The 24,473-nt window shown below is 45.5% G+C and overlaps 2 protein-coding genes across 3 annotated transcripts in view; both read left to right on the top strand.

Annotated features, from left to right (window-relative positions):
• LOC117660204 (H-2 class II histocompatibility antigen, E-S beta chain-like) overlaps positions 1 to 24,473 on the top strand; it is a 325,613-nt gene that overhangs the window by 14,708 nt on the left and 286,432 nt on the right. The gene's annotated exons all lie outside the window — the stretch shown is intronic.
• LOC117660206 (uncharacterized) lies at positions 12,753 to 23,680 on the top strand. The gene is made up of 5 exons (XM_034408266.3): positions 12,753 to 12,824; positions 13,017 to 13,139; positions 18,262 to 18,344; positions 19,455 to 19,581; positions 20,195 to 23,680. The coding sequence occupies exons 3-5, from the start codon at positions 18,270 to 18,272 to the stop codon at positions 22,456 to 22,458; spliced, it is 2,466 nt and encodes an 821-aa protein (XP_034264157.3). The 5' UTR covers positions 12,753 to 12,824; positions 13,017 to 13,139; positions 18,262 to 18,269; the 3' UTR covers positions 22,459 to 23,680.

Genomic DNA, 24,473 nt, shown 5'->3' on the forward strand with positions numbered 1-24,473 from the left:
CTTTTATGACCTTTTTATTCTGCCTCAGTACAAATAACAAAATTACAGTCATACCGTCATAAGTGGAAGGAGATGAGTGGTGGGAATGATGAGAAGATTAATAGTAGTGCAGACTTAGTAAATAGTTTGACAGTGTTGAGGGAATTATTTGTTTAGCAGTGATGGCATTCGGGAAAAAAATTGTTCTTGTGTCTAGTTGTTCTGGTGTGCAGTGCTCTATGGTGTCGTTTTGAGGGTATTATCTGATATTTGTACAGTTGACACAGTAGCTTGACAATTTTCTACATTTTCTATACCTAGTTGTGTTTCTTGTTCTATTTTAATAATCTATAGGTTTAATATATTTTGTTAGATTCACGAAATGACAAATCTTCTCCAAGGACTGATCAAGAATCTGCTTTATAACCAATATCAGCTTAGAATTAGACATCCTCATGGATCCCCCTAGTGTTCAGAGATTGTTATTTATTTATTCATTTAATTATTTCTTTCTTTTCTTAGCCAATCCGAACCTTTAAATATAGTCAGTTTTAAACCAGGAGTGGAATTCAGTTGCCTTCGATACTGGTTCGTAAATCTAAGCGCACACGCACGCTTGCTACACTCGTGCGTGTTTCCTCCACACATGCACAAAGTGTTCTGCGCATGAGCAGAGGGTCAAAAATGGGACGTGATGACATCCGGGTGGGTGGGCGGAGCCTCCCACAGCCGTTGCTACTGGATCGTGTGATATTAATACAACTGGCTGAATTTCACCACTGATTTCACTTCTCATCCAAGATGTTTCTTGGATGAAAAACAGTCTTCAAAGAAAAAGTGGAAAGTCCAGTTGCCTCTTGAAAAAATCACCTTTGGGACAACCATGACCATGGATGACTGAGAATCTCAATAGACATTTGTGCTTTTAGGATTTGCAGATTGAAGGAGATCTTGCAAATTCTATCAAGTCTGCCCACAGGGATTCTTCCTTCTTTAGTGTGCTGTGTCCTTTGGGGAAGTGGCCATCCATTTCACCAGTGAAGAGTGATTGCTGCTTGATCCCAGCCAGAAAGCCGGGATATAGTTTATATACATTGAACAAAAAAGCTTAATGAACAAACATAAATATGTAGGGGGGAGAGTGGCATAAAATGTTAGAAAGTGCTAGAAGTGGGTGGAATGACTTCACATCTGATTCATATTGCACAATGATGCCATGAAAACCATGGAATGGAGCAGGGGTGGGTTCTACTTACCTTTACTACCGGTTTGCAACAGGATTGCTCCTAGCTTCTGCGCAGATCACTGATGATGACATCTGGGGTGGTGGGCAGGGCCTCCCACCGGTTTTACTACCAATTCTTGCAAACCAGTCCAAACCGGTGGTAACCCACCACTAGAATAGAGATAATCCATACGACATTGAAATGCTTCATCCAACATTGTCTTCTTCCTTTGCATGGGCAGACTCAAAGGGAAACCAGAAAATTTCAGCCTTTTGCCTCCTTCTACAACTTCGAGGGTATTTTTGGCCTTTAAGGATTTGCACTTTGAGGATGGGGAGGTCCAAGCAGCATCTATATTTATCTTCCAATTTAATATCATTAAATAATGTATTAAATAATGGAATAAGTCCAATATATTCCTTACTGTCTTGCCAGCGATTCCATTTTTTCCCTTTGAAAATGAAGCTCTGAAAGAAAAACCATCATTATTCTGAGGGATTTTGGGGCCGAGGGCTTGAAAGGGGATCCAGTGTGGGGATCTGGAGACCTTCCAAGTCATTCGCCTCAGTGACGGGGTGAAAGAGTAAGGTGACCAGATTTTAACATTGGTAAAGAGGGACATTGTGGGCGTGGCTTATTTTGTTGGTGTGGCTAGCTGGTCATGCAACTGGGTGGGCGTGGCTAGCTGGTCATGTGACCGGGTGGCCATGGCTATGTGTATAGGGTAAGGTGAACAGATCTTAACATTGGTAAGAAGGACACCATTGTGGGTGTGACTTATTGTGTGGGCGTGGCTTGGAGGCCATGTGACTGGGTGGGCGTGGCTAGCTGGTCATGTGACCGGATGGCCATGGCTATGTGTATAGGGACTACTCAGAGGGCTGAAAAGTCATTTCTGACAGGTCCTCACACTTTTGACTGGTCCTCACACTTATGACCATCCTCACATTTATGCCCCTGCAGTATTCTTAACAACCATGTCACTCATTTCACAACTGCTTCTCTTCACCATGGTGACAAGATAGGTCAAAAATGTAAAATGTGAGGACAGTCGTAAGTTCGAGGACTGGTCAAAAGTGTGAGGACCAGTCAAAAATAACCTTTTCAGCCCTGTGAGTAGTCCATATGCACAAAAGGACTAACCAGAGGGCTGAAAAAAGTAATTTCTGACAGGTCCTCGCTCTTTTGACTGGTCCTCACAATTATGACCATCCTCACATTTATGCCCATGCAGCATCCTTAACAACCATGTCACTCATTTCACAACTGCTTCTCTTCACCATGGTGATAAGATAGGGCAAAAAACGTAAAATGTGAAGACAGTCGTAAGTTCGAGGACTGGTCAAAAGTGCGAGGACCAGTCAAAAATAACTTTTTCAGCCCTCTGAGTAGTCCATATGCATAAAAGGATACAGCAATAGAGAGGGATGAAGGAAGGGAAGGGAAATTAGAGTAGGAGTGAGGGTAAGAGGGGGAGGAAGAGAGGAGGAGAAGGAGAAAGGAAGAGGAAGTAGGGAGGAGGAGAAGAGGGGGGGAAGGGAAAGTAAGAAGGAAAGAAAAGAGAGAGGTGGTAGGTTTGAGGAGAAAGATTGCTGTACAATAAAAAAGATGAAAGGGAAGAAAGCCAACCCCAAACAAATATAAAGATATTAAGATAAAGAATGAATTGTTAAACTTTAAAGAATAAAAGAGAACAAATATGAATAAATAACAATAATTAGAAACACACATACAAACATACAGTGTATTTTCTTTGAACAGAGTATTTGGCCGGTTCACAAATTTAAACAGTGTTTAGTCACTTCTGGGAGAAGGGCGGTATACAAATTAAATTAATAAATAAATATGTAGGGAAACAATAATATAGAATATAAAATACTGATATACTAGATTTAGTAAAAGCTTGTTATTCTGTAATCATTAGGTTCCTGTAACATATATATTGTGCTTTTGTATCACATATATTATTCCTTTCTATTTGTATCTCCTGTTACAAACATATTGTCATTAGGCCTCTGAAATGTATCTGGTATTTGTCAAACGTATGTCCCTGCCATTTGACCTGCTCATATCAATCTCTTTCTGTGCCACCTAAAAACATGGTACGTATCTGTTGGAACTCCAGCCATCAACAAAGGGGTAATTTACAACTCAATCCTAATTTATGTCTGATCTGGGTAAGATCTGGTCTTCAGGAGCCAGGCGCTAAGTGGCCAATTAAGTAAACAAAGATAAGACTAATTGGAAGTTTAGATTCCTTTGCAGGGCAACAAAGAATACACAAACATAAATTAAGGGGCCAGAATTGGGGATCTAACTGATGCTTTAAAGGTATAAAACGTGGTTACATCTTCTCTGAAGATGTGAACCCTCCCATATACATATCTCTTTGTATGTGTTTGGAATGGTTTTACCCAGCCTTTTGTCTTTGATCAAAGATTAAATGTTGATTCTTATTCAAGCCTCCGTTTAAGTCTTTCTTTTTGGTTCACTGAGAGCTTAAGCGTATAGCCGGACCTTACATTTCTGGCGCCCAATGTGGGGCTCGAAGGCAACGTTTTCCTTCAAGGTTGCCACATTTGGCCCCCCCATACAGCCAACCCCCTTGTGGTTTGGCAGCCTTCACCAACGGCGGACGGAAGAAACCGGCAAGGACCAGAGACGACGTCAAGAGCGCTCCCGGCAAGTTTAAACCGGTGACTTCGACCTGGTCGGCCGTCGGCAGATTCTGTTTCCAGCCGGACCTGAACGCCCTAATTGAGGCTTGAATTGGGTTTTGGGGAAGATTGTCCTCTGCTAGGTGAGTAGAGACTTTTTCTTTTGGGTGGGGAGGGGAGTGTTGCTTTGTGAGTGTGTGAATGAGACGAGGAAAATTCCTCAGAGGTTTGCCCTCGAAGCGACGTGCGGAGATCCAATCTGCGTTTCTGATTATCCGAGAGGAGATCAGCCAGAGACGATCGCTTTGAAAGGAGTGTGACTGTTGGAATAAGAATCTGTAGTGCAGGAGAGGGCTCTGACCAAACTTCGGACCCACAGGGGAGGTCTGGGAAATCTCTTAGGGAAAAAGAGAGGGTTTGGTTAGGCTTCGCACCGACGGAAAGGTGTGGGAAATCTCCTCAGGAGACAGAGAAAGTCTAGTCAGGCTTTGAGCTGACAGAAAGGAATCCCCTGGAAAATGGGCAACCATGCTGGTAGTCCATTCGGAATGAGTAACTTTGTAAGAAAAACAAAGCCGTGTTCCCCTCTGGACTGCGTGTTAGCCCATTGGGACACAGTAAAGCCTATTGCAGAAAAAAAAGATTGTTCTAAAAAAGAATAAGCTGAAAGCCCTCTGCACATCCATCTGGCCAACCTACTTAATTGGTCCTAACGTAGGAACCTGGCCTCCAGAAGGCAGCCTTGATTTAGATTTTGTCAACAAATTTGCTGAATTCCTGGCTGCCATAGGACGAACTGAAGAGGAGCTTTACATTAGCTTCTTCTCCAATCTCCTTTGTCGCCCAGACATCCAGAAAGCATGTGGGCTCACTCCAACACCCTCTTCTAAAATTTGCCCCATTGTCACTTTTGCAAAAAAGAAAAAGCAATCCAAAGTGACTGAAGAAGAAGAGGAGTTTCCCCCACCATATTATGTTGCTCCCCCTTCCCCTGATGTAAACGCTGTGCCTTTAATGGCTCAGGCACCTCAGGCAGCAGCACAATCCGCTGTGCAGGATCAGGTGCGTCCAACTGCCCCTCAGATTAATCCACAAGCTCAGGTGCTCCCAACAACATCACAGCCATCCCAGGCTAATCCACAAAGTTCAACATCCCAAGCAGCCCAAGCTCTGTATCCAGATCTGACGGCTTTAAGTCCTCCTCACACTAGGACGGGACAGACTTACGCACCTGCTGATCAACCGGGTCCCTCAGTCCTAGCCCCACTTCGACAAGTTCCTATGAAAGATGAATTGGTGTTTGTTCACACACCTTTTGGTTCACACCAATGATCTTTTCAATTGGAAAGCAGGACTTCCCTCTTACAGGGAATCCCCCCAAAGTTATGTTGAACTCAACGTGTGATGGCCACTCATAGACCTAATGTGCCTGATATTTTTACTCTCTTATCAGCACTCCTGTCTACGGAGGAAAAACAACAAGTTCTTAAAGCCACCACAGCACACTACAAAGCTGCTAGAGAACATGGCATTCAAACTAATAACGATGCCCCAGCTTTATGGCCTGAACCCCTGATTCTTTTTAGCCCCAGCTATGAGGTTGATCCCAACACAGATCAGGGTGCCCTCATCCTCCAGAGAGCCAGGGATGCTATCCTTCAAGGACTGAGGCTCGGTGTTCCAAAAACGGTGAACTTTCACCGAGTTCATCAGATCCTTCAAAATCCAAAGGAATCCCCCACTGATTTTTTGAACCGTTTGAAAGATGGATTTCGGAGGTTTACTGACCTCGACCCTGATAGCCCAGCTAATGATGTTTTGCTGAAAATGACCTTTGTGGGACAAAGTGCTCCCGATATAAGAAGGAAATTGCAAAAACTAGAGACCCCTACTGCTAAGGACTTAGAGGCCCTCATTCAAACAGCTTTCACCGTCTATTCCCAAAGGGAGGAAGAGGAAGAAAAGAAAGAAGATAGGAAAATGAGAAAGCAAGCTGCTCTTTTAGCAGCGGCTTTGAGCCCCCAAAATAAAGGCAGGGGGAGACCCCTCCCGAAAAATCAATGTGCCTGGTGTCATCAAACTGGCCATTGGTGGAGAGAATGCCCCAACGAACCACAACGGCCCAATAGGGGACGTGGACAAATGAGGGGAAGGGGAGGATACATACCTGATCCCCCGCAAGCCCCCCTCATGTCAGCTCAGGCTCCTGAGTTTTATCCAGAAACCTACTGAAGGAGCTCTGGAGGGCCAATTGCTTCCCCAGACCCTCTGATGGAGCTCAAAGTGGGGAACAAATCTTATTCCTTTTTGATTGATACAGAAGCTACTTTTAGCGTCCTGAACGATAAATCAATCCCTTGCCTCTCTTCTAAAACCACCCCCATTGTTGGAGCAACCGGGATAGAAGAGAATGCCCTGATCAGTCACCCAATGGAGGTTGAACCAACCAAGGGACCATCACTCCAGCATTCCTTTCTAATATTGCCACAATGTCCTATCAATCTTTTGGGGAGGGATCTGCTAGGAAAATTGGGGGCAGTTATACAATGCTCCCAGCAGGGAGTTTCCCTTGAAATTCCCCCAGAAAGAGCTTATCTTTGCTTCCTAGAGAAAGAAACAATCCTTAGAGGACCTGATTCAAATCAAATAAATCCCCAAGTTTGGTATCAAGGAATCCCTGGGTTTGCAAAATTTGCTACACCCCACATGGCTCAGCTCCTCCCAAGTGCCCAACCTATCTCTATTCGCCAATACCCTATCAAACGGGAAGCCCGGCTTGGCATTAAAGCACAGATTGAACTTTTTCTGAAAACTGGTCTCCCCTTAACGTTTATATGCCTCATTCAGTTCAAGCTCTCCTCGAACAAAAACTCCCAGCATGGGCCATCTCATGCCGGATTTCTAAGTATGCAAGCCAGATTTTAGAATCAGACTCTATTCAGCTTCATAGATGTGAAAGGCTGAATCCAGCTACCCTTTTGCCTTGCCCCCCCGAGGATGGTCCACAGCATGACTGTTTAGCCGTCTTGGAATCTGTGGTAGGCATTCGTGCAGATCTTAGGACTGAACCTTTTGACAATCCTGAGTCCCAACTCTGGACTGATGGCTCTTCTTTTGTAAAAAATGGGAAAAGATATACAGGACTGGCTGTAGTTTGCAGAGATGGCCCCCTCCTCCTATGACAACTCCCCTTTCACTGGTCCGCTCAAGCAGCCGAGCTTTTAGCCCTGATCGAGGCATGCCATCTGTCAGCTGGACTGCGCACTAATATCTATACTGACAGTCGTTATGCATTTTTGGCTGCACACACTCATGCTGCTCTATGGAAGGCTCGTGGCTTTACTGGTGCAGATGGGAAAAGCCTAAAGATGAAGCCCTTGCTAGAAAAACTTGTCACAGCTGTCAGACAGCCATCCCAGCTAGCTATCATTCATTGTCGAGGACACCAGACAGACCACAGTGAAATCTCTCGTGGGAACCGGGCTGCTGACTATTGGGCCCGCCAAGCTGCTGAATCAGGCCCTGCTGTCAATCCCAAGAATCTCTCAGCTTTGCTTCCCTGTGACCCCACGCAACACCTTCCTGCCCTATATGATACTAGGGACCAGCTGCACCCTGATGGCAAGTGGTGCGATGGGTGGTGGGTTGTTCAAAACAGAATCCAGCTCCCTCAACAAATGGTGTGGAAACTTGTTCAACGAGCTCATCGCATGTCTCACAGCGGTCCTCGCCCACTCCAGAAGTGGCTCACATCCCGTTATTGCAATCCAAACTTGCGTGGCCTTTGCAAGACTGTTGTTTCTCAATGTGACATCTGCCAAAGGAACAACCCCCGAGGGGGCAATCCGCTTCCTCTCGGTCGTCTTCGAACTGCCCAATACCCAGGGGAGGCTTGGCAAGTAGACTTTACTGAACTCCCAAAAAGGGGAGCAAAATCTAATCTTCTTGTATTTGTGGATTTATTCACTGGATGGCCAGAAGCCATCCCTACCTCCACCCAAAAAGCCAGAGAGGTGGTGAATGCCTTAGTTGATCACATTATCCCAAGATTTGGGGTCCCTAAGGGTCTTGAGTCTGACAATGGCAGGCATTTCACCTCACAGGTTACTCAGGATGTCAGTAAGTTTTTAGGCATCCCTTGGCACCTCCATCTGTTTACAGACCACAGGCTTCATCGAAAGTGGAACGTTTGAACAGAACCCTGAAAACACACTTGTCGAAATTATGCCAAGAAACCCAACTCCCCTGGCCTAAGGTACTACCACTAGTCTTAGCAAGAATTGGAGCCCTGCCTTCAGGGAAATTAGGATTGTCACCCTTTGAAATGATGTATGGGAGACCCTTTGTTGCTTCTGCCCTGCCAGATTCTAGTGAAGGGGAAAGAAATATCACCTCATATTTGCATAATCTGGCGCAGGTTTTGTCCTCTATCTCTAAACAGGTCCAGTCCGCTTTACCTCCAGCTGCTGACGTGCCACCATTGGCTGAACCAGGCCAGTGGGTAAGGATCAAAGAACTCTCTCCCACCTGCACTCAGCCCAAGTGGTCTACACCCTGTCAGGTTCTTCTGAGCACCCCCACGGCTGTGAAAGTGGACGGCGTCAAAGCGTGGGTCCACGCATCACGAGTCAAGCCCGTCCCCGAGCCCCCTGAGCAGTGGCAAGTCCAACAGCTGGAAGGACTCAAGCTGAAACTTCACCACTCCCCAGCATCGCCTGCTGACCTGTTCAGTGATGAACTGGATAGACTGGACACCCATTGAATATATTTGATTTGCTGTTTTTGTTGTCTTTGCTGTTTTTCTGCTCTGTTGCTGCTGGTTTCCCCGCACATTCTTTGGAAAAGGTGACAATGGCTCTGATCTTTATTTTGGTTCCACAACTTGTCTCAATGTTTTTGATCCTCGGGACTTTTATACCCGCAGCCAAACTCTTCCCCAACTGAACCTCACATGATCCTTAAAACCATCCCTACTAAATATGTACCTCTTTTACAGCATGATGGAAAGCATTCCATCGTTTAAATAAAAAGAGTGAAATGTAGGGAAACAATAATATAGAATATAAAATACTGATATACTAGATTTAGTAAAAGCTTGTTATTCTGTAATCATTAGGTTCCTGTAACATATATATTGTGCTTTTGTATCACATATATTATTCCTTTCTATTTGTATCTCCTGTTATAAACATATTGTCATTAGCCCTCTGAAATGTATCTGGTATTTGTCAAACGTATGTCCCTGCCATTTGACCTGCTCATATCAATCTCTTTCTGTGCCACCTAAAAACATGGTACGTATCTGTTGGAACTCCAGCCATCAACAAAGGGGTAATTTACATCTCAATCCTAATTTATGTCTGATCTGGGTAAGATCTGGTCTTCAGGAGCCAGGCGCTAAGTGGCCAATTAAGTAAACAAAGATAAGACTAATTGGAAGTTTAGATTCCTTTGCAGGGCAACAAAGAATACACAAACATAAATTAAGGGGCCAGAATTGGGGATCTAACTGATGCTTTAAAGGTATAAAACGTGGTTACATCTTCTCTGAAGATGTGAACCCTCCCATATACATATCTCTTTGTATGTGTTTGGAATGGTTTTACCCAGCCTTTTGTCTTTGATCAAAGATTAAATGTTGATTCTTATTCAAGCCTCCGTTTAAGTCTTTCTTTTTGGTTCACTGAGAGCTTAAGCGTATAGCCGGACCTTACAAATAAATTAAATTAAATTTACAATTTCTATATTTCCTTTTTGCCATATTTATTCCTCATCTATTTTTGTAAAAAACCAATATTACCCTTCATCCTCATCTCTAATCTTAATCAAATTCAATTTTTCCCTTCTATTCTACATTATACCCCTTCCCATTGTCATCTATTTTTATATCCATCCTCACATTGTTTAATTATGTAATACAGTTGTTTAATACAAATTCAACATTTTAATATAAATCAATTAGTTATAAAACTATCTTTTTTGTATATTAATCAATATGAACATGAATATTCCAATTATTTCCATGCAATCCAATTTCTTACAAATCAATTAATTATTTTACCAATAATAATAAACCAAATAATTTCCCCCATATATTCCTCTGAACCACAACTTAACCATTTCTGCTTTCAACACAATATACAATTAATAGTATCTCAATTATTACAATTCCCTAGTTAAATACAGCTTTTTTTTCTTTTGTGTTTTAAAATCTTGAACTCTCCTCCTAAATTTCCCATTGTTTGCAGTTTTTCACCTACCTTTTTTGGGGAGGAAAAATAAAAATAAAAATAAATCTCTCTCTGCCTCATTTTGTCACGTTGCACCAAAGATCCTGGTTTCGGTTTCGTTTCTGCAGCTTAGCTAGGGGGAAAAAAAACTGCTTCAGGAACTCTTTACACTGATTGCCTGTAGGGCGGCCCTTTGAAGCCCCGGGCAAGAGTTTAAACAGTTTTTTCTTCTTCTAGCTATCAGCTGGGGTTCAAGAGGCAGCGGGACTCAGGAGGCAGAATGAAAAATCGGGACTTTTTTGAAACGCTGCGGGACGCGGGACAAATTGCTAAAAATCGGGACTGTCCCGCCAAAAGCGGGACGTCTGGTCACCTTATGAAAGAGTCTCCTGGGGGTTCCCATCAGAGAAGCTGAAAAGGGTCTCCTGGGGGTCGGAGGGAGAAGATGAGACCAGAAGGAGGCCCAATTCGGTGTCTGACCAAGAGAAAGGAGTTGAGTCCTTCCTGAGGACACCAAAGACACCCCGATGGTGGCGCTTCCCTCAGAGCCGCGTCTCTCTCTCAGTTCTTCCCGCCAAAATAGGCTCCTCCCACCCCTCTCGCATCCACTTTTCCCGCTCCTCCGTCTGAGGGAATCGAACTGGGAGGGGCGCGGCCAAGAGGAAAGGGGAGGACTCTCGCAAGCTCTCGCGTCGCTCACGTCTCACCTGGGGGGATCCAGTAAACTCCCCCCCCCACCGCCAGCAGCATCAATGGTCCCTCCCACACCCCACCCCTTACCGTGTTTCCTCCTTTCCCCCCCCCCTTCGTTTCCAGGGCTCCCGCCAATGTCCCCACCAGCAGCGGCAACAGGCGGAGTCCATGGAGGCTTCCCATTAGCCGCCCCCCCCTCGCCCAAGAGGGGGGAGAAGTGGAATTGAGAGGGGGGGGCTTGACAGGGATACTTCGTAGTTGGCTTGCCAGGAATAAGTTGCGCCAATGGGAAGCTTCCCTTCTCTTGAGTCATCTGTCTCTGGGCAGAATCTCTGGTGATTTCTCCCTGCCGAGAAAGCCATTGGAGCAAAAAGGGAAAGGGGGAGGGGCTCCGCAGATTGTGTACGGCGGAAATGGGGGATCCCCAAGAGGACCCAGGCGGGCCCTGAGCGAAGCGATCTCTAGGGGAGGCAATGATTGCTGAGATGGGGAAATCCCAGGCTACGAGCCGATGAGGCCCCAAATCTAGAGGTCTCCTCCAGCCACGGCTCACTTGTTTTTCCCACGACCCCCGTGACACGTGTCTGTAGCCTTCCAGTGCAGGACCCACTCTGGCTTTCCAGAGGTCTTTCTGTCTGGCCCGTTTCCCTGACCTCCCGGGGAGTCTGACGGCTGAGAAGCATCTATATACACTGCTCAAAAAGATAAAGGGAACACAAGCAGAAGACATCGGAGATCTGAATGAATGAAATAGCCTTATTAAATACTTTGTTCGTTACATACAGTAGTTTTGTGTTCCCTTTAGTTGTTTGAGCAGTGTATAAACTACTGTATGTAACGAACAAAGTATTTAATAAGGCTATTTCATTCATTCAGATCTCCGATGTCTTCTGCTTGTGTTCCCTTTATGTTTTTTGAGCAGTATATATATATGAAAGCGAAAACCACTCACGCATTAATCACAAAATCTCCAGAACCGTAAAGCCTACAAACTTGAAATTTGCCACGTATGTTCCTCTTGGCTTCTAGGTGCTCACTAAGAAAGGATTTTTGGAAACGACCATCAGAGCATTAGTATTTCCTATCTTATTATAAGACGCTCTGGTGCTAATGAGCTAGACGTTCTACTCCCACTCCCAACTTGAAAATAACTCTGGAGAGAAGGGGATAGCATAGGGGAGGCTTCTGTGGGGCAAGCCTCAGGGAGAGAAGGGGCTAGAGAGGAGAGGCTTTTGTGGGGCAAAGCTGAGAGAGAGGAGGGGAGAGGAGAGACCGATCGTAACTACTCATTCATTTTCAAACTCTTTAAGTGTTGACTTATCAAGCCCTATCACATAGTTTCGGAGTGGAGCACAGATATTCGGCTAGTCAGGTGATAAAGGATGTTTTTTTCACATTTCTCTCTGTCTTCCAGGGTAGTGGCGTCTTTTCCCCCTCCAAGCTTTTCTCCCCATCCTTAATGACATTCTTTGCTTCTTTCCTGTGAACATCTACCAAGAGCCCCGTCGGACTCTGTTAGGGGGGTGTGGGCGGGTGGGCTCCTCCTTTGGCTTCGCTCCCTTTGCGGTGGATCAGCCAGAAAGGAGATCCGCTCAGAGATCCTGGTCTCCCGGGGACCTTCACTGGGTCTCCGGGGAAGAGACAGGAGGAGCCTCCGTGGCTTCAGGTCTGACAAGGGAAAGTCACTTTTACTTCCTGGGAATACTTTCGCTTTTCCCAGCCTTTTTTTTTTAAGCTTTGATGGTGTGAGTCTCTCTCTCCCTCCTCCTCCCGCTCTGAGCGTGTGTGTATGAGAGAGAGAGAGAGAGAAAGAATGAATCGATGGGCTCCCAAAAGGACGGAACCGACATTTGATCTCCGCCTGGCTTCCCCCCGGATCCCCAGGACAGATGCAGCTGCGTAGCCTCCAAAGCTGCCCCCCCCCGGCCGCGACTTCACCCCAGCTGCCAGCAGGGGGTGCTGACGACAGACTAAGGCCACTGCGCATGCTCCACTGAGTGTTCGGGTAGTTGGCCTGAGAGTTGCTCCCTGGGAATCCGGTGGGTGCGGGCAAGAGGGGATCCCGCGACTCAGATCTTGCCCAGGGGAGGGAAGGAGATTCTGAGGTTGGAGGGAGCGGGAAGTCCGCCCCATAAGTGCTCTTGGCTGCGCATGGGGGGAGATCCACGAATTGGGGAGGGGGGAGGAGAGAAGGAAGCCTAAAGGAATCCCCTGCTCACATCTCCATTTAGATCCAGATCCCGAGACTGGGAGGATCCTTGGAGAGCCAGCGGAGACCAGTTGCCCGGCGGTGCCAGTGGCTGGAAGATCCTCTCTGAGCCTGGCAGAGAAGAGAGAAGCAGGAAGAGCTGCAGGTCAGAGAAGCTTCTTTTAGGAAATACGGATCTCCCTGATGGGGTTTTGGAGATTAATAATGCAAGTAGATCTTTAGTGACACTCATGAGTAATGAGTAACGCGCATGCTCAAGATGGCGGATTCGGTCTGAGGCGCTCCCGGGATGGGGGCGACCTCCGGCGTTTTTGGGACCTTGGGGGGCTGAATTTGACCCTCCTGGCCCCCAGTCCTAGAGAAGGGAGCTTCTTCTCGACACGTTGAGGGGTTTTTCGCCCCCGGCGTTTGTGGAGCGTGGAAGGAACCCTGGTGGAAACGTTAGTGTTATAGAATGATGAGACTGAACAACATTCCTGGGTCAGCCAGATGCAGTTTATTGCGCAAGGTTCAGAGGCAGTTTGGTACTTGCAATTCTGAACCAAGAAGAGCTCTGAAACAACTGCTTTTATACATTTCCAAGATACAGGATTCTGCGAGCACAGCAGTTTTCCATATATGGTTAACATACATTTGTTTTAAGATAATTGACACTTCCTAATTACTGAATTCCTATATTATTTTCTAGTTCATAAGATTATCGTAGCTAAACATCCTTTATTAGTTCTGTGATTGCTGATGCGTAGGTTTATGCCTTCCTTGGTTAATAAGTAACTTCTTGTTCCATATGGATGTCCTTGCATTCTTGACAACTAGGCCCCTCAGAAGATATATATATATTATATATATTATATATTACATCCTGGGAGATATATATATATATATATCTCCCAGGATGTATTTTAGCTGACTTAGTGTAATCTCCAAACAAGCACATTTCTTTCTTACAATAATGTGAATAAAGAGGGCCCTTCAGTGTTCATATAGCTGACCCTGCATCATTCACATTATTAGGGACTGGTCCTTCTGCTCCCTGCAGGAATCTGGAGGTCCCTTGAGTTGGGGCTGCAAACGGGGGGCGGGGGGGTATAAATGACCAAAGTCCTGGGGAGAGGGAAAAGTTGGAGGATGGCCGAGGGCTGGCTTTGGGTTGCCTCACGCCATATCCTCCCCCCCACTTCCTTTGGCCTATGCAGGCCCTATTATGGTCATTACCCCAGCTGCTTTTTGCCTCGTAAGCCATTTTCTCCGTCTTTCCGTGTGTCATCAAACTCTGCCCCCAGGTTTACTATCTACTTCTGCCTCCTGGACTGGCTTATTCCATCTATTTATTCCATCTACACCCCGGACTGTTGGACAAATGGACAGCTATAACGTGGGCCCTGAGGGAGTCCGGATTATTACTACCATTCCTTAACAGAGGGGACAGTTTTTTGAACTTCTCCATAGCATATTCCACGTGACCAGACATCGTGAGAGGATGCCTGGGAGGAACACCCCCTGGATTTACTGAAATGGCATAAGACTCCTCCCACTATCATGGGAGGACAGTGGAGTCCAGTTACCCACGCTTTTGAGTTTGCTGCCTCCGTCTTTAGACTTTTAGACTCTACGGAACCCTTGCCAGAGGTCATCTCCACCTTTCCCGTTTTGTAGATGTACTCTACTGTTGAACTTCTTGCGCTGCGAGACTCGCCCCCTCTTGCAGGTCTGGCCCTCCACGTTATCGAGGGCCTACCTCGATGACAGGTTTTGGAACCCAGAGAGGTGGCATGCCGCGAAGAGGGGGTTGAGGGGTTTTTTACATAAATTTTTAGTCAAACTTTTAAGGGGCTCCGGGGGGGGTCAGATTATAATTCGGACTGTGGGTATGGGGGATAACCCACTAAGGGGAAGGTCGGGTCTGGCTGTGAAGCGCGGCATGGGGGGTGGGGGACCCGGGGTCGAGGGGGGGGTGAGAGCTTATCCAGATAGTGTTTCTAACATCAATATCGTGACTGGGAGGGGCAGATACAGCGGGAGCAGGGGGCCATATCGTGTTAGGGGAACGCGCGCTCGCTGTTTACGAGCGGTGGCGCACTCCGGCCCCCAAGGCTCCACTCGTTCCCCAGGTAGCACAGACCCTCAAGGCCCAGGCCTTCGGCTGATGTTGTGCAATGCCAGGTCTGTAGTACATAAGGCCCCCCTCATTTGTGATCTTGTTCAGGAGGGGGGAGCAGACCTGGCAGGTATTACAGAGACCTGGTTGGGCCAGGAGGGGGGTTCCCCTCGTTGAAATGTGCCCACCAGGTTTCCACGCATTCCATCAGCCGAGGTCACAGGGGTGGGGCGGGGGGTAGCGGTTATTATTAAAGAAGGTCTTAGACCGAGGGAGGCCACTGTTCCTCAGACGGCCGGCTATGAGTCCCTCCTTGTGAAGTGGGGCCATGGGGTACAGATGGGTTTGCTGATCACGTACCTCGCTCCCTGCCATGTGGCAGCAGCCCTGCCCAAGCTACTCAACGTCATCGCAGCGGTGGCGGTTGATACCCCTAGACTTATGGTCATGGGGGATTTCAACCTGCCGTCCGTCGGTGAGGCATCTGAGGTGGCTCAGGAGTTCATGGCTTCCATGACAGCTATGGACCTGACCCAGCTAATTCATGGCCCTACCCACACGGGGGGAAACACGCTGGACCTGGTTTTCGTCTCTGGACAGTGGTTGAGTGATCTTGAAATAGGGGGATATAGTCACCGAGCCCTTGTCATGGTCAGATCACTCTCTCCTTCGTCTTGCCCTTCGAACCGCTGCACCTCGCCGCAGGGAGGCGGAGCCAGTAAGATGGTTCTGCCCCAGGCGCCTGATGGAACCTGACAGGTTCCAGATGGAGCTTGGGCCATTCCCTGAGGCTCTGGCTCATGCCTCGACTGGAGACCTAGTGGCCGCCTGGGATAGGCAGCCGCTGGAGCTCTGGATCAGGTCATGCCTTTGCGGCCTCTGACCCGGCGCCGATCTCATCTGGCTCCTTGGTTCACCGAGGAGCTAAGGGAGATGAAGCGCCGAAAAAGACGCCTAGAGAGTAGTTGGAGGGCCAGTCTTTCTGAATCTGACCGGACACTGGTAAGATCTCATATTAAGAATTACCTAGTGGCGATAAAAGCAGCAAAATGTAACTATTTTGCTGCTCTTATTCCATCATCAGATAACTGCCCGGCCGCCCTGTTTAGGGTGACCTGCTCCCTGCTCCACCAGGGAGTGCGGGAGGACCCCTTGGAGGGTAGAGCCAAGGACTTTGTACAGTATCTGCATGAGAAAATCACTCAGATTCGGGAAGGTCTGGGCTCCGACTGGGTAGTTCCAGGGGGGATGACTGAGGCAGGTCTTGAGAATGTTATCTGGGATGAGTTTGATCCTGTGACTCCTGAAGACATGGACAGGATTCTGGGTAGACTGAATGCGACCACATGTTTGTTGGACCCGTGTCCCTCCTGGTTAGTGCTGGCTTCTCGAGAGGTGACACGAGGCTAGCTCCAGGGGATTACAAATGCTTCATTGAGTGAGGGTGACTTCCCCGCCGCCTTGAAAGAGGCAGTGGTGAGGCCTCTCCTCAAGAAGCCTTCCCTGGACCCGGCAGTGTTGTCTAATTATCGTCCGGTCTCCAACCTTCGCTTTGTGGCGAAGGTTGTTGAGAGTGTGGTTGCGCGACAGCTCCCCCAGCACCTGGATGAAACGGTGTATCTGGATCCGTTCCAGTCGGGCTTCAGGCCTGGGTACAGCATGGAAACAGCATTGTTCGCGTTGGTTGATGATCTCTGGAGGGCTCAGGACAGAGGTTGCTCCTCTGTCCTGGTCCTATTAGATCTCTCAGCGGCTTTTGATACCATCGATCATGATATCATGCTGCACCGGCTGGAAGAGTTAGGAGTGGGAGGCACTGTGTTGCGGTGGTTCTCCTCCTTTCTCTCCGACCGGTGGCAGTCTGTGTTGACAGAGGGGCAGAGGTTGACCCCGAGGCGCCTCATTTGTGGGGTGCCACAAGGGTCGGTCCTCTCGCCACTTTTGTTCAACATTTATGTAAAGCCGCTGGGCGAGATCATCCGTGGTTTCGGGGTGAAGTATCATCAGTACGCTGATGATACTCAGCTGTACATCTCCACCCCGGACCACCACAACGATGCCCTTGAAGTGATGTCCTGGTGCCTGGAGGCCTTACGGGTCTGGATGGGGAGAAACAGGCTCATACTCAACCCATCCAAGACCAAGTGGCTGTGGTTTCCAGCGTCCCGATATAGTCAGTTGGTGCCATCACTGACTATTGGGGGCGAACCACTGGCCCCCATGGAGAGGGCTCGCAACTTGGGCGTCCTCCTGGACTCACGGCTGTCTTTAGAAGAGCACTTGACGGCCGTGGCCGGGAGGATTTTTCATCTGATTCGCCTAATCCGCCAGTTGTGTCCCTTTCTGGATCGGGACTCCTTACACACGGTCACTCATGCCCTCGTCACTTCCCGCCTGGACTACTGCAACGCTCTCTACATGAGGCTCCCCTTGGGGAGCACCCGGAGGCTCCAACTGGCGCAGAGTGCAGCCGCGCAGGTGGTTATGGGAGCGACATGGCATTCCCGTGTAACACCTCTCCTGCACGAGCTACATTGGCTCCTGGTGGTCTTCTGGGTGCGCTTCAAGGTTTTGGTTACCACCTTTAGAGCGCTCCATGGCTTAGGACCTGGTGGGGGAAGAATTTACTGTGAATACCATAGAGCAAGCCTATGGTTTGCCTTTCGCAGAAGACCAACCCTGTAGGGGCCACCTTGAGTTGCATTCTGGCTCCTCCTCCATCCTGAGATCTTTGTTTTTGGCCTTCCTTCAGAGATAATTTTGACTAAATTCCTACACAGATCATTGCTGGGCCATTTCCAACACCACCTGTCCTTTCAGGCATGTTTCCTGGATTGCTAGAATATCACTAATTTCTCTGATTTCAAACTGCAGAGAGGGGGGGGGGGGAGAATTTACTGTGATTGAGCAAATACTTTGGTTGCCAAGAGTATAAACTTCCATATGTTGTTCCAAAGATTAGAACAATCTAACTGAGATTTGATCTTCAGCATGTGGTGGGTTTGGTCTTCTCCTTTCATTCTTGGCTCCCATGATGGAGCCTATGAAAGGCAGACTATAGAAGAGAGAGAACTGGAAGTTTCCTGGGCAGGACAGGAAGAAATCTTAAATTGTGCCTTCAAGCTAGAAAAGATGAAGTTGAACCCTTTCCTGTCTCTCTCCTTCCCAGTGGACAAAATGGAGTCACCATTCCTCATTGAATCATCTCCTTCTATTGGTGGAGCTGAAAGAGCCGCTGGATTCCTGACTCAGGTAGGAAGGAAGAGATTAGCAGCTAAAATGGGGGAGGAGTAGGAGACCTCTGGTTTCCTTTGGGGACTCAACCTATGATACTGCTATTCCTGAGCAAAGCACAACAAGGAAATTAGAAATTTACATTTACGATCAGTCAAATAGGCCCACCTCTCAACAAAGATTTGGAGGTCTATGGAATTCCTTAGTGGTTGTATTATTCTGGTTTCAAAAAATGCCTCATGGCAGTTCATGTTATCTGTCCCAAGTAAAGCAGAAAGGAAACATAAATAATTAGGCTAAATCTACTTTATTTTAAGTATAATCCTCTTTTCCTATCATTGTGGAAAGGGATAGAAAAGGAGAAGCAGAAATTGCTTTGTGTATCATCTACATCTTGATGCCTGGAAGTGCCTCCCTAATATTTTCATGAATGTTCATCAGCGGGGTTTTTTTCAATTTAACTTTTTTATTGTGTGTGTGTATGTATATATATATATATGTAGGTCTTTGGTTATTCGGGTTTTCTCCCGTGTAAAATTGGAAGTGTCTTGGCGACGTTTTGACGAAGTCTCATTTGTCATCTTCAGGCTGGTGTTTGGTTAGTATGCGAGACAGAAATCCCACAGAACCCCGTGCAAACATCACAAAACGTTGGCGCCAATGGCAGATGGTGTGTCTAAGGCACTCTATGCCACTTGATCAAGGCAGGTTAATGACATTGAAGGTCAGGAGAGTGAGTCAAGATGATAAAACATGCTGTAATTGGCTGAATTCTGCCCTTTTTATCATATAATGTGTTGAGTCCAACTAGGCAAATGTCCAATCAAGAATTTTCACTTTGACTTTTAGTCCCAAAGGTGCTTTTTTGAAGAGGCAACTGGACTTTCTGGTTGTTCTTTGAAGACATTTCACTTCTCATCCAAGAGGTTTCTTCAGCTTGGATGAGAAGTGAAACGTCTTCAAAGAACAACCAGAAAGTAAAGTTACCACTTCAAAAAAGCACTTTTGGGACAACCGTGTCCATGGATGACTGAGAATCTCCAGACATTTGTGCTTATAGTATTTCCATATTGAAGGAGATCTTGCAAATTCTATCAAGTCTGCTCACAGGGTTCCTTCCTTCTTTAGGATCCTGTGTCCTTTCGGGAGGTAGCCATCAATTTCAACAGTGAAGAGTGGTTGCTACTTGATCCCAGCCAGAAAGCCCTGTATCAAGAAGTCATGTTGGAAACGTCTAGGATGGTGGCCTCTTTAGGTAAGGGTTCCTCTGGAGGACAATTTAAATCAGAGCAAAGTGTCGCTAGATTCTTTATTTACAACTTAGATCTATACGTAATTTGTTAAAAATTATTTCATCTCTTCTGTTTTTCTCTTATATTAATTCCAGTCCCCGTTCATGGTCTTCTAAGTAGCACAGTTTCATTTTGAAGAAATAGATCAGTGTGGTGACCAGGAAGTGTTGACATTCAGTCTTGTGGTCACCCTTGGGCCCTGGGACATTACTGCAGAGTGATTGGGAAGATGATCCGAGAGATGTTTTTGCCTGTTGCAATTGTCTTACTCAGCAACAAATTTTGTCTTGCTATGTGTTGTAGTGACATATGTTGTCTTATTGCATGCAAGTTGGGTGTGTCATAGTTGACACAATTTGTGTGTCAGGTCCAGATGTCAAGACTTGGTTTTGCTTTAAATTTTTAACTGCCAAGAATGAGGGTTAGATAAGCAGCCATGCTAGTCTTTAAGTTAATAACTAATATTCATTTCCCTTATTCCTCTTCCGCAGATGCTTAGTTGTAGATAAATCTATACATAGGGACACCAACGTGGACATTGTAGATTATTCTAATTTATTTTTCTTCCCCCACAAGCACTTGATGCGCAGAAGAAGGAAAGCGACCAAGAGCCAAATTTAATGCCACTGCAAATAATCAAAACTGAAATTCCTGAGGAGACCTCTACAAATACGTGGGGAAGGAAGAAACATGAAAAGAAGCACAATTGGAGAGAAAAATCTATTCTTGAATCTGTGGAAATGGATCGTTTCCTGACCCAACCTGATTCCAAAGAAAATACGGAGAAATGTCAAAGTAGAAAAAGATTCAAATCAAATCCCAATGTTAGTTTCCACTGCAAAACGGGAAATAACTTCATCAGTAATAATCTTACTGCACATAAAATGAACGAGGAAAGGGAGAACCCCTACAATGGTGTGGACTGTGGAAAAAGCGTTGAGACAAGAGGTAATTTAACTTCCCATAAAGAGATCCACACCAGAGAAAAATGCGATAACTGCCTAGAATATGGAAACAGCTTCAGGTACAGAGAGTGTCTGAAATCCCACAAAAGGGGGGGAGGGGTAAAACCTTATAAATGTGTGGATTGTGGGAAAAGGTTCAGTACGAAGAATTCCCTTACGTACCATAAAACGATACATACAGGAGAAAAACCCTTTAAATGCATGGAGTGTGGAAAGACTTTCAGGCAAATCTATTACCTTGTTTCCCATAAACGGGTCCACACAGGAGAAAAACCCTATAAGTGCATGGAATGTGGAAAGAGCTATAAAAGCAGCAGTCAGCTGAACCTTCATAAACGGCTCCACACAGGAGAGAAACCCTATAAATGCATGGAGTGTGGAAAGAGCTTCAAGGGAAGCAGTTCTCTTAATCATCATATACTGATCCACACAGGAGAAAAACCCTATAAATGCCTAGACTGTGGGAAGGGCTTCAGCCAAAGCAGTAACCTTGTTTCCCATAAACAGGTCCACACAGCAGAAAAACCCTATAAGTGCATGGAGTGTGGAAAGAGCTATAAAAGCAGCAGTTACCTGAACTATCATAAGCGGCTCCACACAGGAGAAAAACCCTATACATGCCTGGAGTGTGGAAAGAGCTTCAGAATGAAAAGTGCTCTTACTTCTCATGAACGGATCCACACAGGAGAAAAACCCTATACGTGCCTGGAGTGTGGAAAGAGCTTCAGAATAAAAAGTGATCTTACTTCTCATAAATGGATCCACACAGGAGAAAAACCCTATACATGCCTGGAGTGTGGAAAGAGCTTCAGAATAAAAAGTGCTCTTACTTCTCATGAACGGATCCACACAGGAGAAAAACCCTATACATGCCTGGAGTGTGGAAAGAGCTTCAGAATAAAAAGTGCTCTTACTTCTCATGAACGGATCCACACAGGAGAAAAACCCTATACATGCCTGGAGTGTGGAAAGAGCTTCAGAATAAAAAGTGATCTTACTTCTCATGAACGGATCCACACAGGAGAAAAACCCAATACATGCCTGGAGTGTGGAAAGAGCTTCAGAATAAAAAGTGATCTTACTTCTCACCAAAGGGTACATACTGGAGAAAAACCCTTTAAATGCATAGAATGTGGGAAGGGCTTCATAAGTAGTAAGTACCTGATGTGCCACAAAAGGATCCATTTTGGGGGGAAACGCTATAAATGTGTGGATTGTGGAAAAAGTTTCAGAACGAAGGCTTTCCTTACAGCCCACGAAAAGATACATACAGGAGAAAGACCCTTTAAATGCATGGAGTGTGGAAAGAGCTTCAGGCAAAGCGGTGCTCTTTATCGTCATACACTGGTCCACACAGGCGAAAGACCCTTTAAATGCATGGAGTGTGGAAAGAGCTTCAGCCAAAGAGGTAGCCTTGCTTCCCATGAACTGATCCACACAGGAGAAAAACCCTATAAATGCCTAGACTGTGGGAAGAGCTTCAGGCAAAGCGGTAAACTTATTTCTCATAAACTGGTCCACACAGGAGAAAGACCCTTTAAATGCATGGAGTGCGGAAAGAGCTTCACTGTAAAGAGTGCTCTCAATTCTCATAAATGGGTCCATACAGGAGAGAAACCCTATAAATGCATGGAGTGTGGAAGGAGCTTCACTGTAAAGAGTGCTCTCAATTCTCATAAATGGGTCCATACAGGAGAGAAACCCTATACATGCATGGAGTGTGGAAGGAGCTTCAGTGCAAAGAATGCTCTTACTTCTCATAGACGGATCCACACAGGAGAAAAACCCTATACATGCCCAGACTGTGGGAAGAGCTTCAGGCACAGTGTGTGTCTGAAACTCCACAAAAGGGTCCATATAGAGGGAAAGCCTTAGAAATGTGTGGATTATGGAAAATGGTTCAGTGTGAAGAGTTCCCTTACTTCGCATGAAAGTGTACAGATTGTGGACAGATCTTCACTGCCAGTACGTCTCTGATTTACCATAAAAGGAGCCACACAGGAGAGAAACCCTATAAATGTTTGGAATGTGGAAAGAGCTCCAGATTTGAAAATCACCTTACTTTCATAAGGGGATCCACACTGGAGGGAAATAGAAATGTATGGAATTCAGAAGGAGCTTTTGTGAAAACAGAATGCTTCTCAAGAAATAATCCACAGTGGGCAGAAAACTAGTGGAAAGCCATCAACGTTTTCCCCTTATTTATATGACCCACAACACGGGTGGGTTTTAAAATTTTTTACTACTGGTTCTGTGGGCGTGGCTTATTTTGTGGGTGTGGCTTGGAGGTCATGTGACCAGGTGGCCGTGGCTATGTGTATAGGGACTACTCAGAGGGCTGAAAAAAGCCGTTTCTGACAGGTCCTCGCACTTTTGACTGGTCCTCACACTTATGACCATCCTCACATTTATGCCCGTGCAGCATTCTTAACAACCATGTCACTCATTTCACAGCTGCTTCTCTTCACCATGGTGATAAGATAGGGCAAAAACGTAAAATGTGAGGACAATCGTAAGTTCGAGAACTGGTCAAAAGTGCGAGGACTAGTCAAAAATAACTTTTTCAGCCCTCTGAGTAGTCCATGTGCACAAAAGGACTACCCAGAGGGCTGAAAAAAGTAATTTCTGACAGGTCCTCGCACTTTTGACCGGTCTTCACACTTATGACTGGTCATCATTTATGCCCATTGTAGCATTCTTAACAACCGTGTCACTCATTTTACAACTGCTTCTCTTCACCATGGTGACAAGATAGGGCAAAAACGTAAAATGTGAGGACAGTCGTAAGCTTGAGGACTGGTCAAAAGTGCGAGGACCAGTCAAAAATAACTTTTTCAGCCCTCTGAGTAGTCCATATGCATAAAAGGATACAGCAATAGAGAGGGATGAAGGAAGGGAAGGGAAATTAGAGTAGGAGGGAGGGTAAGAGAGGGAGGAAGAGAGGAGGAGAAGGAGAAAGGAAGAGGAAGTAGGGAGGAGGAGAAGAGTGGGGGAAGAGAAAGTAAGAAGGAAAGAAAAGAGAGAGGTGGTAGGTTTGAGGAGAAAGATTGCTGTACAATAAAAAAGATGAAAGGGAAGAAAACCAACCCCAAACAAATATAAAGATATTAAGATAAAGAATGAATTGTTAAACTTTAAAGAATAAGAGAGAACAAATATGAATAAATAGCAATAATTAGAAACACACATACAAACATACAATGTATTTTCTTTGAACAGAGTATTTGGCCGGTTCACAAATTTAAAACAGTGTTTAGTCATTTCAATTAAATTTACAATTTCTATATTTCCTTTTTGCCATATTTATTCCTCATCTATTTTTTAAAAAAACCAATATTACCCTTCATCCTCATCTCTAATCTTAATCAAATTCAATTTTTCCCTTCTATTCTATATTATACCCCTTCCCATTGTCATCTATTTTTATATCCATCCTCACATTGGTTAATTATGTAATTATGTAATAGTTGTTTAATACAAATTCAACATTTTAATATAAATCAATTAGTTACGGTATATAACTATCTTTTTTGTATATTAATCAATATGAACATGAATATTCCAATTATTTCCATGCAATCCAATTTCTTACAAATCAATTAATTATATTTACCAATAATAATAAACCAAATAATTTCCCCCATATATTCCTCCAAACCACAACTTAACCATTTCTGCTTTCAACACAATATACAATTATTAATAGTATCTCAATTATTACAATTCCCTAGTTAAATACAGCTTTTTTTCTTTTGTGTTTTAAAATCTTGAACTCTCCTCTTTTGCCCCTAAATTTCCCATTGTTTGCAGTTTTGCACCTACCTTTTTTGGTGAGGAAAAAGAAATCTCTCTCTGCCTCATTTTGTCATCTTGCAGCAAAGACCCTGCTT

The sequence above is a fragment of the Pantherophis guttatus genome, chromosome 2 (genome assembly GCF_059756535.1).
Source record: "Pantherophis guttatus breed Tessera chromosome 2, ASM5975653v1, whole genome shotgun sequence".
Classification (NCBI taxonomy): Eukaryota; Metazoa; Chordata; class Lepidosauria; order Squamata; family Colubridae; genus Pantherophis; species Pantherophis guttatus.

Coding starts and splice junctions, on each gene's coding strand:
- LOC117660206 (XM_034408266.3), top strand. CDS start 18,270: ATGGAGTCACCATTCCTCATTGAATCATCTCCTTCTATTGGTGGAGCT. Junction 18,345..19,454: donor CCGCTGGATTCCTGACTCAG/GTAGGAAGGAAG, acceptor TTCCTTCTTTAG/GATCCTGTGTCCTTTCGGGA. Junction 19,582..20,194: donor TAGGATGGTGGCCTCTTTAG/GTAAGGGTTCCT, acceptor TTCCCCCACAAG/CACTTGATGCGCAGAAGAAG.